Consider the following 15,235-nt stretch of genomic DNA (forward strand, 5'->3'; position numbering starts at 1 on the left):
TCCATGTGTCATCAGTGTCAGTGAGATGATGAGGAACCAGACCTTCCTCCTGCTCTTGTTTCTGCCTTCAGGGTGAAAATCTCTTGGAATTCCTGGGTGGAGACGAACTTCCTCAACAGTTGTTCCTTCCTCGTTGACTCAAGCTGAAAAACACTCAGCTTCAATTTAATTTTAGATTCAAGAACTCTTATAGAATCAGGGCTGTGTTTTATTCAGGAAATCTGCAGAGCAGTTTTTTTTGGTTTTTTTTCACACTTCTGCTATTCTGTTTAGCAGAGATCTGAACACCCATTAGATGCTGCTTTTGATGCATGTTAATACATTTTTAAACCTTGGATTGTGCTTGACATTTTCTCAAGTCAACACATTTATTAATTAATTTGGGTTGGCTTACTTTTTAACCAAGTCCATCATTATTTTAGAGGACGGGTGTCCAAAGTGCAGCCCGAGGGCCATTTTGCGGCCCTTGGAGTGATTTTGTGCGGCCCACAACTACAGTTTAAGATGGTATTATTTTGGCCAGCAGGCTTAAGGGGCCAATGCAGACTTTCTGCATATTAGTTGGTAATCCTTTTTTATATAATGTTTAGGTTTAACAGAAAAACAGACAAAAAACAATCTTCTCAAAAAGAGCAATATTAAGCAAAATACAAACTTTTGGCTATAATCTTTGTATTTTCACTTCATGGTACAAAGCACCAAAAATATTTACTGATTTCTACCAGAAAGGAGACTTTTGGATAATGATTCATAAAACTTGGATAAATATTGCAGATGATAAAATAATCAGGAGAGAAATTGGACATTTTTAAATGAATATAATGTGGTGTCATCTGCGTACGAGTTGATCAACTTTATCAAACCTTCTATGAATCTGTTGTAGCGACTGACATCTAGATGATTTTTCAGAACTTGGATCAGACTTTTGGGCCGTCCATGGTCCAAAAGGCTGATCGACCCCCTTTTAAAAACTCAAATTACACTTTTGTTGCTGAGAACAGACTAAAATGAAACACAAGAAAACAACAAACGTAGACCCAACATGTCAAATAAATTAAATTGTTTTTAATAAAGAATATAAGCTTAGTGTTTATGAAGCTTTTAATGTTTTGGGTGTACAACTATTTAAAACTTTCTCCACCAAAATTAGGAATTTCTCCAAAATATTGTTCACGTTGAGAGTTAAATTCACATTTTTGTGGCCCGCGAGTCCTTTCATCTGGATAGTTTTGGCCCACATATAAACGTTTGGACACCCATTTTAGGTATTTTTCATTAATTAATTAAATTTTTGCTGTCATCAATTTAATCTCATACAATGTTGTTATTCAGTGAACCAAGAAAACTTACAACATGAAAATCCTTTACTAACCTTATATTTTAACATGTTCTGCAGTTGAACTTCGGTGTTTCGAGCCAACGTTTTGATCAGAATCAGGAACAATAAATTTATTCTCATTTTTATCTTTATGGATGATGCCTTCCTGTTCAAAGATCAAACAAACAATCTGAGGCTTAACATGGGCTCAAACAGCAAAACGAGTTCCTCAGAACTTCCAAAAATAATGATAAAATACACTTGTTATGGCACTAAATGAGGGAATAATCAGAAAATATGCTTTCTGACTTGTTAAACTGAGTATTATACATGCTGTCAGGAGAACTCTGTGTTAGATATTTTATAAAGTATTGTGTTGCTCACCAATCACAGACCAATTCAGACAGTTCGAGGTAATAAAAATGGACTTTGCTCCTTAACGCCTGACATCATGTGCAGGGCTTGTGATGCAGCGGAACGGTCTCTGGTTATCATCGCAGGGAGCAGACGCATCTGTAAGGTAACGATTCTGCTGAAAATAACTTTTAGTTCCTCAAAGCTTAACTGCAACTTTAATCCCTTGCACTGTTGTTGAACAGCATCACATCCTCTCATGAGTTCAGGGATTAGTAGACAAACAAAAAAAACAAGGTGCTAAAACGATCTTGAATAAGCTTTAACAGCTAAACTGCAGCAAATGTTTATTTATTCTGTTTACTGGCTGATGTTCTTTGGAAGCTTTGTCCAGCTGTGAGGTGACCATGGAGTGGGACAGGGCCCTGAGGCGCACCCAGTCACTGAAGAGCATCCCGTCGTCATGTGACAAGCCCACCTGGATGGATGCAGGACTACGAGATAAGACAGCTTCGGTGTCCCAGTTAGTCGCCAGGTATGAGAAACATTGTTTCCCGCCGTCTTTAAACTTGTATTTAAATACTGCAGTAAATCTGTTCTGGTAAATTTGTGTATGTAGGTATCAAACCACTGTGAAAAAAAACACAATCCGCCAATCAGCTCCAGGAGAAACAGAAGACAAAAAGACAAAGGAAGGGTTAGATGAGGTAACTCTGTTGCTCGTGCGTTTGTATATTTGAAAAAAAATAATAATAATCAATTTGGCTGCACGCAATTTTCCCTGTGTGCATCCTTTCCAGAAGACTTCCTCTCCTCTGCAAGTTCCAGAGACTCACCTGGAGTCCCTGATGAGGAGAAGCAAAGAGAGGGACCAAACTCAAGCCAAAAGCAGTTTGCCCCGCAGTAAATCTATGGGCAGCCTTCAAACCAGCACAGCGTCCATAGAGGCCCTTAAAGCTGTGTTTGAGGCCGACCCACCAGCACAGAGGAAAGTCAAGAGCAGCTTTAAAACTGCTAAAGTAACATTAAGTCCCACCGCAGACATGCCTATGATGAATGGAGAGGCTGTGTATGTGCAGAAAGCTGCAGAGGAGCAGAAAATACCTGCTGGAAACAAGGCTAAAAAGGAGGCGAAGGAGGATTATGTGAACCAAAAGGTAAATAAAATCACTTTTTAAATACAATAACAATCAATGAGTTTTGTTTTTATATACCGTATTTCTTGGACTATAAGGCGCATTAATCGAAACAAAACAGTCAGATAAGTCAAAAATTATTCAAATCATTCACAATAACCACATAAAACACCCGTTTCGGATGTTATCAACCATTAAATGGCCGTTATTCATTTAATGGACTGAAAACATCCGAAGCGCTCGAACAAACACGATTCAAATTATATGTTTTTCCAAAGCTTAGGTGGATATCTTTACTTATTTCACACGTTAAATACAATATTTAAAACTAGAAACTAACATTAAAGTGGGCTATATCTAATTTTAAGCATAATAAAAAAAATAAGTTTGGACAATGTAGAGCGTAATAAGTATCACATTTATGCAAATTTCAAGTTTTAATTTAATTTGTTTCCTCCTTTACGACCCATTTGCCGTATATTTTAGACTATAAGGCGCACTTAAAATCCTTTAATTTTCTCAAAAATCAACAGTGAGCATTATAATCCGGTGCACCTTATGTATTAATTCTGGTTGTGCTTATTGATCTTGAACCAATTTTATGTGGTACACGGCGCTCAAAAATATGTCATAATGAACTTGTTTCTCTTAATGCGCCTTATAGTCCGAAAAATATGGTAATTCAAAATGTGGGTTGAAGAATGCAGAAACTTATTTTTTACAGACACATTTTCATTATTTATGCATATGATGCGTCGCTTTTCTGATGCAAATGCAACTCTTCCTGTGCTTACAATGCACAAATAAAAACTTAAATTGAAATAAAGCTCTAAGATTTATTAAGCTCAATAATCTTTGGTGAAGTTGATTTTGAATTATTTCTGCAAACAGCAATAAGTGCTACAAGAAAAACCCAGCCTGTAGGCTATATTGTATTTATTTACAATCATACAAACCTCCTGGACATTTTAAAGCTCCAGACGGACAGAAAATGTGGTTGTGTTTATGCATTTTTAGAAAACGTTCATAAAGTTCATCAGAACATTTATGAAACAAAGAAAAATCAGTGACACAAACTCTATAATGAAAGGCTAATTTGGGGTTTACTTGCTGATAACTTATTATTTTTCTCTCCAGTTGAACCAGAACCAGATGGAGAAGAGGAAGACAGTAGCGGGTATTGATTTTGAAAAGCTAGCAGAGTCTGAAGCCGGTGAGTTACACAAAAAAATGTTTTATTCCCAGTTTAACAATGTGAACTGTCTGTAATGAAACACAAGAAATGTACATTTATACAGATCTTCTTGATTAGTTGTCAGCAGGAGTTAGATTTAAACATCTGTACAGTTTGAGGAGGGAATTCTGTCTGGCAATGAAAATAAACAAAAAAAACTCATGAACAAGTTACAAAATGAAAACGTGAACAAATGGAGACACAATCGGGTCAAAATCCATTTGATAAGGCCGAGAAATACAACACACAACCAGGCAGCAGGGTAATAAGGAAACTGGTTCTGGCAGCGTTCCATCCATCCATCCATCCATCCATCCATCCATCCATCCATCCATCCATCCATCCTGAGACAAACAACCATCCACTCTCACTCACACCTAAGGACAATTTAGAGTTAGTAATCAGCCTAACATGCACGTTTTTGGTCTGTGGGAGGAAACTGGAGACATGCACGGAGAGAACATGCAAACTCCACCCAAAAATGTCCCCGGTCGGGATTTGATCCGGCGACCTTCTCACCGAGAGGCAACAGCACCAACTGCGCCACCGTGCCGCCCCTGGCATCATTCCCTCAACTAAAATAAAAATTTTGACTCTATGAACCGTAATAAAACTCATTATAGATTTCAATAAATGAATAAAGTTCAAAGCTGTGGATGATATTTATATATAAATAAAAAAAAAAAAAAGATATATCTCCACACTTTGACTTTGCAAAGAGCTGTGATTGACTCCACCTGGTGTGGGTCAGAGGGTCACTTCAGAGCGGGACAGAAATAGCTGCCACACTACAAGTCCTGAATAAGCACGAGGGCGCTGGGAGGGTCAGCTGTGTCCGAGACAGAAACAAAAAGCTCCCGAGCGAGGCAGAAGCGTTATGGCAGGAGTCACACCAAACAGGCAAATTAACTCATTTGACACAGATTTTCAAGAAACAGAGAAGAAAGAGTTTGAAGAATCAGGAACTGATCATCTTCTGTGAGTATATTTTGACTCAAAATGATGAATATCTACTCATAAATAATAGTAAATAAATAAAAACATTAGGATTAATGCACAAAATGCTGAACACTAAAATCTAACATGCTATTCTAAATCTAAAGAAAAATATATATTTTTGTTCTACTGACATTATTTTCATTTTTAACAACTGTTTAAAAATTTCAAGTCAAAATTCTGAGTAAATGTTTGACCTATTTTAGCTTAATTAAAAATGTCAGTGATTTTGATTAATTCGTTTATTAGCCGCCTTTCAGCGATAAGGTTGCCGGTTCAAATCCCAGTTCGTGACCTTTCTGGGTGGAGTTTGCATGTTCTCTCCGTGCATGTGTGAGTTTTCTCCGGGTACTCCGGTTTCCTGCCACAGACCAAAAACATGCATGTTAGGCTGATTGGTAACTCTAAATTGTCCCTAGGTGTGAGTAAGAGAGAGAATGGTTGTTTGTCTCTATGTGTCCCTGGGATGGACTGGAGACCTGTCCAGGATGTCCCCCGTCTCTCACACAGTGATGGCTGGACATGGGCACCAGTGACCCCCCCTGACCCGAAAAAGGAAGGAGTTAATGATAATTTTATGTAAATATTAAAGATAATGGATGGATGGATTGATGGATGAAAACAGTATCACTTTGAACTTTAATGTTTATTTTATTATAAATAATGTGACCTGTTTAAATCCCTTTACAGTTCATTATTTAACATATTCTCCAGTAATTTAAGAAATTGTGACTGCTTGAAATAAATCTTCAACTTCTTGGGGGGGAAACAAAAGTATATATGTGTTTTTTTGTTAATCTACCCAACATTCTGACTCATCTCTAAAGACAAGCTGACTAATTATTTTAAACTTTAATTAGATGTGAAATTTGACATTTGTTTAGTCGCTGTCATTTTATCTTACATCACTTTATCCTGACAACTCCCTCATGTAATAACAAGTTAACGTGACAAAAAAGCATAAACACATTTTATGCTTTATAAATGTATAACGCCTTAGTACGGTGGCCCTGAGGTGTAAATGAACATTTGAAAATACAGAATTACATTTGAATAAACGCAACAAATACACAGTATTTGAAGAAGAAGAAAAAAAATGGAATTACATTTGAAAAATCTGAGTTACATTTGAACAAATGGAATTACATTAAACCAAAGCAAAAGTGGCCAAAGTGAAAGTGGCTGAAGCGGAAGTTTCTGAAGCGGAAGTAACCGGAATCACATTTGGGAAAAAAACAAAACAAAAACAGAATTACATTTGAAAAAAAAAAACCACACAAAAAAACGCTATTACATTAAGCCAAAGTGGAAGTAGCCAAAGTGGAAGTGACCAAAGTGGAAGTGTCTGAAGCGGAAGTGGCCGGAATCACATTTGGAAATTGAAAAAAATGGAATTACATAAAGCCAAATCAGAAGAGGTGGTTGGGGATTAGTGTTATTATTATTTTTTTTTATTACTCCTTCATTAACATAAAACTACAGTGGCCCTGAGGTGGTTTGGTTTAATGTAATCTCGTTTTTTCAAATGTAATTCAATTTTTTTCCAAATGTGATTCCAGCCACTTCCACTTTGGCTTAATGGAATTCTGTTTTTTCAAATGTTGTTCATTTACACTTCAGGGTCACCGTACCTTAGTGCTTTAAAATGCAACACATCTATCTAAGATCAAACGACTCGTGCATCTCACCACTGATTTACCACTGCGTGTGCACTTCTACAATCATGCTAGATGTTTACTTTGTGCTCCTCTGCACTCGGCTGCAGCTTCAGTGACTCACGGGTCCTGAAACTCTCAGTATGTGCGTGAGCGGAGTCAGGTGTCTGTCCTGCTCCACCACAAGTCGACATTTATAACTCCGCCACATGACAGCTGTTAGGTGTCACTAATTACTTATAAACACTGAACGTTGGTTTAAACAGATTTCACTCAGCAGGAATCATCACTCAATGTTTGAGTACCGGTACAGTTTTTACCTGGTACAAGATACAGTTTGTGTTTGGATGTTTCTGCAGAAGAAAGGAGGAGGACAGTTGCAGACTTTAGAGACAGCGCTTTCATCCAAACCAAAGAGATCCTGTCTGTGTCGGTCAAAGCCATGTCTGCTCTCTACATGTCGAAAGTGGTGACTCAGGACTCCACAAACAGGATTTCCAAGATGGTAAACATCAGTTTTTATAATTGTTTGTTGTCCCCTCTTCTGGAAAGACTGTCTTAAGGGTCAAAGCACTGCATGAACATCAGTGTCTTTAAAGTGTGAGTGTTTTAGAACATTTTTAATTGAGTTAGCAAAGCTTTTTAAAGTTTTTATGGCATTTTTAACTTGTGTTGTTTTTTTATGAGCCAGACGTCAAAAACAATTCTCCATTTCATCAAATGTCATGGACAATAAAGTTATATTGAACTGAATTGACTTTAAAAGACCGATCTTATAACCAAAATGTTATACATTTATTTAAAGTAAACTATAGATACAGTTAGACAGGGAAGGAGATACATTACTGTGCAAAAGTCTCGATTCAAACCTCCCATTATTTTTAGATTTTTTTGAGCAGCTTATCAAGAAAAACACAATTTGTACAAAGTTACATGGAAATCTTGTGATACAGTGAAACACTTATCAGTTCTAAAACATAATTTTAGACATGACATGTCAGAACATTTATGGCCAAACAAAGCAAATATATTTTCAAATAATAAACCTGTATAACATGTAAAAACAAAACAACATATTGACTATTCAACTGGCGGCCCGGGGGCCAAATCAGGCCCATGGGTGAGCTCAGTTCGGCCCACCGATGGGTTCGTTTTGAAATAAAACTAGATTTTAAAATATAAAACAACCTTACTTAATGGGAATAACTGCCTGAGCTCTTGGCTTTTCAGTAACTGAGCAATTTAGTTGGAAATCCCTGAGATATAAAATTAATTTTAAACTCTATTTTTTATGTTAAACAGATCCCATAGTTAACATATTACATGATCAAGTTAGACAAGTTATTATAAAAAAAATAAAGGCTTGAAGAAAATTTTCAGGTCATAATTAAATAAAATTTCTAAATATAGAAACCATGAAGAAAGCGCTGTTTTGCAAAACACATAATTTGCTAAAAAGTCTGGCAGCCAGAGCAGCATGTTTATCTAATATGAACCTGATACGTGTTTTTGTTGTTTGTTTGTTTGTTTGTTTGTCCCCACATTCAGGAGCAAGATCAGACACAGGAATTTGAGAATAAGGCGAAACTCACCAAGGTAAAGCAGTGCATCGTCAGATTATTTGCATCACGGTGCGGTTGGTGAAAGTAATCCATGCAAATGTGGTTTGGATTGCTTTAATTGCTTTAACCTCTACCTCAGAGTTGTTTCATGTCTCACTAAAACCAAATGGGTGTTTTGTTGTGAGAACTAAATGTTTAACCAGTTCCGTGATTGCATTAGCTTTTTTGCTTCTGGACTTCACCCAACCTACTTACATCGGACATGGATTTGCAGCAGTTCTGAGTGATAACATGACTTTCATTCACCTGTTTGCCAATTCTGGAGCATGCCTTTCACTGGCTGGTTAATTCCTGTTTAAAAGAGTGGAAATAGTAAGCGCATTACTTTGTTCTTCTAAGATGGAAGAAGACTCCCAACAGAAGATGGACGACCTTCCTTCACTTCAACCAGAGACACATGAAACAGGACTAGAAGATCTTTCTGGAGATCCTCTTCAGCAATGCCAACTTTCTAAACAAATGTACCAGCAGAGGCAGAAGAATGAGCTGAGAAGGCTCCTGAAGCACACTCACCCAGAGCTGAAGACACTGGATGATGTGGACAAAGAGTTTGCTGATGTTTTGAGCTCAGAAAGGGCGACAGTTGACGATACAACTGGATATGAGGGTGAGGTCCTTTCAAGACGCTTGATATTTGAGAACCGAGGCTCCAGTGTGTCACCTTATACCCCAAAGATCCATATGGCACAGGGAGCAGTGGGAAGATGTGATTGTAGTAAAACACCGACTATTTCTGAAAGGTCAAAGGAGGAACCTCTTGTTGAAAGTGTTACTGACGTCATGGAGAATGACAATTCTCTTGATTTAAGGCTCAGTTTTTACAAAGAGACAGAAGAAGAGGTGACAAGAGTAGACGTTAAAGCCGCCAGGAGTATATTTGAGAGTCAGTCCGGGACAAATGTAAATAAAATTCAAGGAAATGTTTCTAACGAGAGAAAGACAGTCCAAAAATATGACAAACTGTCTGAAACAACCTTGAGAGAAAATGTACATGACATTAACAGAAATACAAACACCAATTTTGAAGAAAAACATCAAAAGCCATGTGGTCATGTCAGTCAAAGAACTGAAGCAGACTTTTCTGGTAGAGGCTTTCATAGCGATGAGGCCCTCTTTGAGGACAAGTTCACAAGTTCAGATTCAGAAAGTCACGGTGAAATAATAAAAACAAGTGCATCTCTTTTCCAAAATAACCCTTTCATTTCCACAAACATTGAACAGGAGCATTCATATGGGCACACATCAGAAACTCATAATGAAAAAAGTGCAGCAGGTGAGGACTGTTTAATAGCCAATGTAAAGGACAGAACCCATCTGTTTGAATCAATGCCTTTTGACAAAATTAGGCATCAGAACAGGGATGAACTTGAGATGATGGTGGAAATTATTAAGGAAACTCTGACTTTTCTCTATCAAGTAAAAGCTATTCAATCAGCGGGGTCAATTATTGAAGTTAACGAGACAATGATTGCTAAAAAGGCTAAATTCACATTATCAGAGCGTGGACCTGAGATAAACTATGATGAAGTGGCTCAAGGTGGTGCTCAAAACTTCATTCTCCAGTTGCTACCACGTGTAAACTTAAAACCACAGATCACTTACCTAAAGGAGGATAGTAAAGGGGCTATGGAAGCCACCATGGTGGATGTTCTGGTTCACCATCGTCAGGTAAACCCAAAGAAAAACACTGAGTTCAAAACTGCCAATGTGGTTCAGCTTGTTGAGGATATTCTCAATCAAGACAACTCTCTGAGGAAAGGAGTGATCATTCAAGAACATGCCAACAACTGTGCTGAAGTCATTGTTTATTCCCTCTACAAGTACCTGGATGGAGAAGAAGTGAAAAGTTACAGCCCTCCAAAAAGTGCAGATTATACTGAAACAGAAAGAGACTGCATGACAAATGATAAAGAAACAAGAACACGTCTCACAGCATCAACCGCAAGGAGCCCTCAAGAAACCACAGTAGACCAAACCAGTTCAGGGTCAATCAGGCCAAACGTGAAGGTAAATGTAAAACTCTTCACTAGCTGTATTGAAAAAGGTGACCTGGAGTGTTTAAAAACTCTTCAAGATGATGAACCAGCAGTTCAAATGAATGAGCTTTCCCCAAACCAAGCAGTCTTGGAACAGAATGACGACTCTCTTCATGAACAAAGAAGCAATCTGGCTCAAGATGATGACCCAGAGTATGTTCCAATGAGCGTACAGAGACTTAAAAACATGTTCAATGAAGATAGAAGTCCCATCCTGGCCAGCTGTACTCCATCTACCAGTATTTCTAATACATCATCCAAAAAATCAGAATGCAATATTGAGGCATTCTACCATCAACAACCAACTAATAACACCTTTAAGGAGAACGAAGATCAAGAAGCTAAAAAACATGTATCACATGCTCATGATGACAGTGTTCACCAAGATGAAGTGGCAGCAGTATTAGATGACACTGATAATGTTTCTGACTGCCGAGCTGCAATCCAAAACCTACAGGTCACAAAAGAGGCCAAATTGTTTCATCGCTTGTCGCAGAATACAGAAAAAACCTGTATGGAAGAATCTTTGGAAAAACCCACTAAAACAGCAGGTAAGAGATTGCCTCAAGAAGATATGGACCCACAAATGGAATCATGCAATAACATTAGTTTGAATATCCCATTAGTTTCAGATGTTGCCTTGGGACATGAGTTAGACAAACACACTAACACAGACCGATGCCCTGAAGACGACAATCCAGAGAAAATAAAGACTACCGAGATACGCAGCAAGAAGAGTCAAGAATATGCAGAAACTGATCAGAAACTACATGTTCAATCTACTGTCGTTTCTTTATCTAGTTCAGAAAAATCACCTGCACCAGAAGAAGAGAAAGTCGTTTTTCAGGGTAAACTTCAAGCAGCTTTGAATTCCTTGGAAAAGTCCAATATCAATGTCGCAAGAGGAGATTTTAAAGCTGCTATGATATACAAAAATTCTTCCAAATCTCCTCAAAGAATGTCACAAAGTGACAAAAACCCAAATACTAAAGAGATTTGCCCGGTGGAAGAACAAAAATCAACTCAAGTCCCACCAAATCAAGAAGTGACTGGAACAATGCCTAAGTCCACTACAGGTTCTGTTTCACAGAAAAGCATACGGCCCACTGGTCCAAAGCCACCTCTTCCACTCAAGCCTGAACATCTGAAGAGAAAACAAGGAGATGATCTGCTGGCAGTCACAAGGAACCCAGAGGCAGCCCAAAGTAGTACTGTAAGAACCAAGGAAACAGTTCCCCAAGATCACCAATCATCCACAACTGACAAAAAGCAACACCTGTTCACATCAACCAATATGGTGACAGATCACCACACTAACGAGGTTTCAGGTAACAACACACTGGTGTTCCAAAAATCAGAAGTGAAGAATGAAGTTCAAGTTTCAACTGAAGCCTTCAAAACTGATGAAACAGATAAAATCATTAGCAATAAACAGCTGGAGAGAAGTGCCACGGGAAAGGAAAACCTTCCACAATGCACATCAGGAAAAGACATAAACGAAACTGATGAAACCCATGTAAACTTTCATGAAGCACGTCATGCATTTGAAGGTAAAAAGCTTTCTTTAGGTAAGACTGCCCCAGTAAAACCAAAAAGAAAAAAAGTTGCCCACTTTGACAACAAAGAGCCAAAAGGTCTTCCAGGAGGCACCTCTAGAGATCCACCTGTTTCAGCACAAGTGGATCAAAAAACGGTTCAAAGCCAAGTCAAGATGAGGGAAAAGAAAGGACAAACAGAGACCGAGGACGAATGCAGACTGCGACTTTCTGTGCACATGGATGAAATCATGAGAGGGAACATAACGACGGCCATGGAAATTTTTGACAACTTGCGAAAGCAAGAGCAACTGCAGACTATTCTCAGCCGAGTTGAAGAAATTGAACAGGATACAAGCGGCGTTGACGTGAAGTCTCTGAGGAGAGCGTTTGAGAATGTCCCTGATTGGGTTGTCAGCTCTGACAGCAAAAAACAGAAAAGAGTCAGACCAGAAAATAATGAAAAACCAGAGCAGTTACCAGTAGAAAGAACAGAAAGCATGTCCTCGATGGAACATGTTTATGGAGATCTTGCCCGCGCTAGTGAGGAAATCATAAACCTAAAGGAGCAAACTTTAGCCAGACTTAAGGACATAGAGGTTGCCATTAAGAAGGCACTTTGTTCTGTGTCTGCTCTGAAATCAGACTCAGATATTGCAGATTTATCTAGTCTTTTCAAAGAGTCTTTAGGACATGTCCAAGGACCTTGTTCTTCTGGCAATGTTGGCGAAATTGGTCTCAGCTCCAGCAGAATGAAGTCACAAGAAGCACAGCAAAGTTTCATCATCCGAACAAACCCAAATGCACAAACTGCACAATACGCAAGCACTGCAACACCCTTTACAAAACAAAGTCCTCCGTCTTCACCTGGATGTTTCTCCGTTCAGTCAGCAGCTGGAGAGATGGATAAAACGGTGCCTCCTGAAATGTCAATGAAGGGTCAGACAGGTTCAAAGCAGGAGGAAAGATATCGAGCAACAAAGACGCTGATATGCAACAGCCCCGCTCAGAGAAAAGAAACAGACCCCAGAAAAGATGGGGAAGAACAATCATACGGTCCGCAAAATGTCAACCGAGAGCTCAGTGTGACGGCGGTGCAAACTGACAGTGAAGGGAATGTCATTGAAACAAAAGCAGTGATGGAAAACTATGAGAGGACCAATGAGTTTGGTAACAAGGTTTATACATCGAAAACCTCCACGATCCTCCCGACTGAGCCATAATCTGCAACAAGATGGGAAACTGTGTCCAATCCATGAACATGTCAGGTCTCCACATGTCCATAGGTTCATAAATACACAAGGGTTGGATGTTCCTATACACTGCCATGTATGAAGATTTACTTTTATGACACTGAGCTAGCTTCTTTGGTTGTTTGTCATCAAGTTTCTTATTACTTTTAGATGTTCTTGTCCATTTTATCTGTTTTCTGGTGTACTTTATTTTGGTGGCTCTTAGACTGAGGAAGTCGATGAAGGATGAAACGTCTCAGCAAAAAAAAAAAAAAGAAACTTTCCAGATGACCATGAACATTGTTGGATTTTATACCTGGATTATTGAGCATGAACTTTGGTGTTTTGAACCACTTTGGCATGACTATCAGAGGAGTTGATGAGGGAGAGGGTGGGCCCCGGAGGAGAGGGCGGGCCCCGGAGGAGAGGGTGGGCCCCAGAGACCATTGTAGCACCAGCAAACTGTTTTTCCCACTATGGAGTATGCTGTTTGTGGGAATCAGTTTTGTTTGGTGGCTTCTTGGATTGAGGAAGTCCTTTGGATGAAGAATGAAACGTCTCAGCAAAAATAAAAAAGAAACCATCCAGATGACCTGACTGAACATTGTTTGATTTTTTTACCTGGATTTTTGAGCATGAATACTTCAAATATATTTATTTAAGGTTGTGTTGAATTCATTTTTGAAATTTTGGGAAATTATTTTCCTCTCAAAAAATATTTGTAATTCATTATTTTCACAGAAAAAAAAAAAGTATTTGTTTGACTTAAACTCAGTCTCGTTTGTCTCATCAGTTTCAACCAGCCTGTCGAGAGATGTGCTCAGCCTGTCTGAAGCCAGTTTATCAGATGGAAAAAATTGCAGCAGACAAATACATTTTCCACAAAGTGTGCTTCTGCTGTAAAAAGTGCAAGAAAAGATTAAGGTGGGATATTAAAATATTCATGAAAAATCTCCATCATAGGTTTCAACAAACGACCTTTTACCTATTCTATTACTTTCCATGTGACTTTTTAAATGAATTTTTATTTTAACGTCTAACTTTGTTTTAGTCCAAATAGCAGATAATATTTGTTATAAAATGTTGTGTTAGATGTAAAACTGGAACCTACAGGTATATTTGTTGTAATATTTTAGGCATGCATATTAAAATTCAAAAATTGACAAAAAAAATGAACAAATATTTAAAATATGAATTAGCTGCAAATGTTTCTTCCTGCTTTAGGTAAATAATAATTATTATTATTATTTTATATATATATATATATATATATATATATATATATATCAGTCAGTCAGAGTCAGAGTCAGAGTTTCTTTATTGTCATTCGCACCTCATGTGGTACATGTGGTGGAGCGAAATTATGTACACAGGGTCCCAGTTACATCCAACAATAAAATGTATAAGAAAAACAGTAATAACATCTAAGATATGAACTAAGAAAAACATCAACTAAATTTACACTAAGCACTCATAACATAAAACATTGAACATCACCACAAACATGAACATGAGTCTGTGAGCAGATGTGCACGCATGAACACATCAACATTGAAACAGATCAGCAGCAACATGAAACAGATTTTCACAGTGATTATTCTAGTTAGAGATTCAAGAGTCTAACAGCCTCAGGGTAGAAGCTGTTCCTCAGTCTAGTGGTTCTACACTTAATGCTCCTTAACCTCCTTCCTGAGGGGAGTGGGGCAAAAAGTGTGTGTGCTGGGTGGGTGGGGTCCTTCATGATGCAGGTGGCCCTCTTCCTGCATCTGGAGGTGTAGATGTCTGTGATGGTGGGGAGACTGATTCCAACAGATTTCTGTGCAGCCTTCACCACTCTCTGCAAAGCTTTTCTTTCTGCAGCTGTGCAGCCTCCATGCCACACATTGATGCTCGAGCACAGGATGCTCTCCACTGCACACCTGTAGAAGGAGGTGAGGACTGAGCTTCCCAGACCAGCTCGCCTCAGCCGTCTGAGGAAGTAGAGTCTCTGATGAGCTTTCTTGATCAGGCTGGTGGTGTTGTTGCTCCAGCTGAGGTTGTCATTCATGTGTACACCCAAGTACTTGTAGCTGGAGACCACTTCCACCGCAGATCCTCTTATGTTCAGGGGGGTGTAG

At 38.5% G+C, this 15,235-nt stretch overlaps 1 protein-coding gene across 1 annotated transcript; it reads left to right on the forward strand.

The window, feature by feature from the left end:
- Positions 1-2,018: 2,018 nt before the first annotated feature.
- On the forward strand, positions 2,019-13,393 carry LOC119426392 (xin actin-binding repeat-containing protein 1). Its single transcript, XM_037693956.1, has 7 exons — positions 2,019-2,207; positions 2,292-2,379; positions 2,473-2,829; positions 3,946-4,021; positions 7,053-7,198; positions 8,242-8,289; positions 8,655-13,393. Exons 1-7 carry the CDS (start codon positions 2,080-2,082, stop codon positions 13,107-13,109), a joined length of 5,298 nt encoding a protein of 1,765 aa, XP_037549884.1. The 5' UTR covers positions 2,019-2,079; the 3' UTR covers positions 13,110-13,393.
- Positions 13,394-15,235: the final 1,842 nt, after the last annotated feature.

The sequence above is a fragment of the Nematolebias whitei genome, chromosome 20 (assembly GCF_014905685.2).
Source record: "Nematolebias whitei isolate Nwh7 chromosome 20, NemWhi1, whole genome shotgun sequence".
NCBI classification, from domain to species: Eukaryota; Metazoa; Chordata; class Actinopteri; order Cyprinodontiformes; family Rivulidae; genus Nematolebias; species Nematolebias whitei.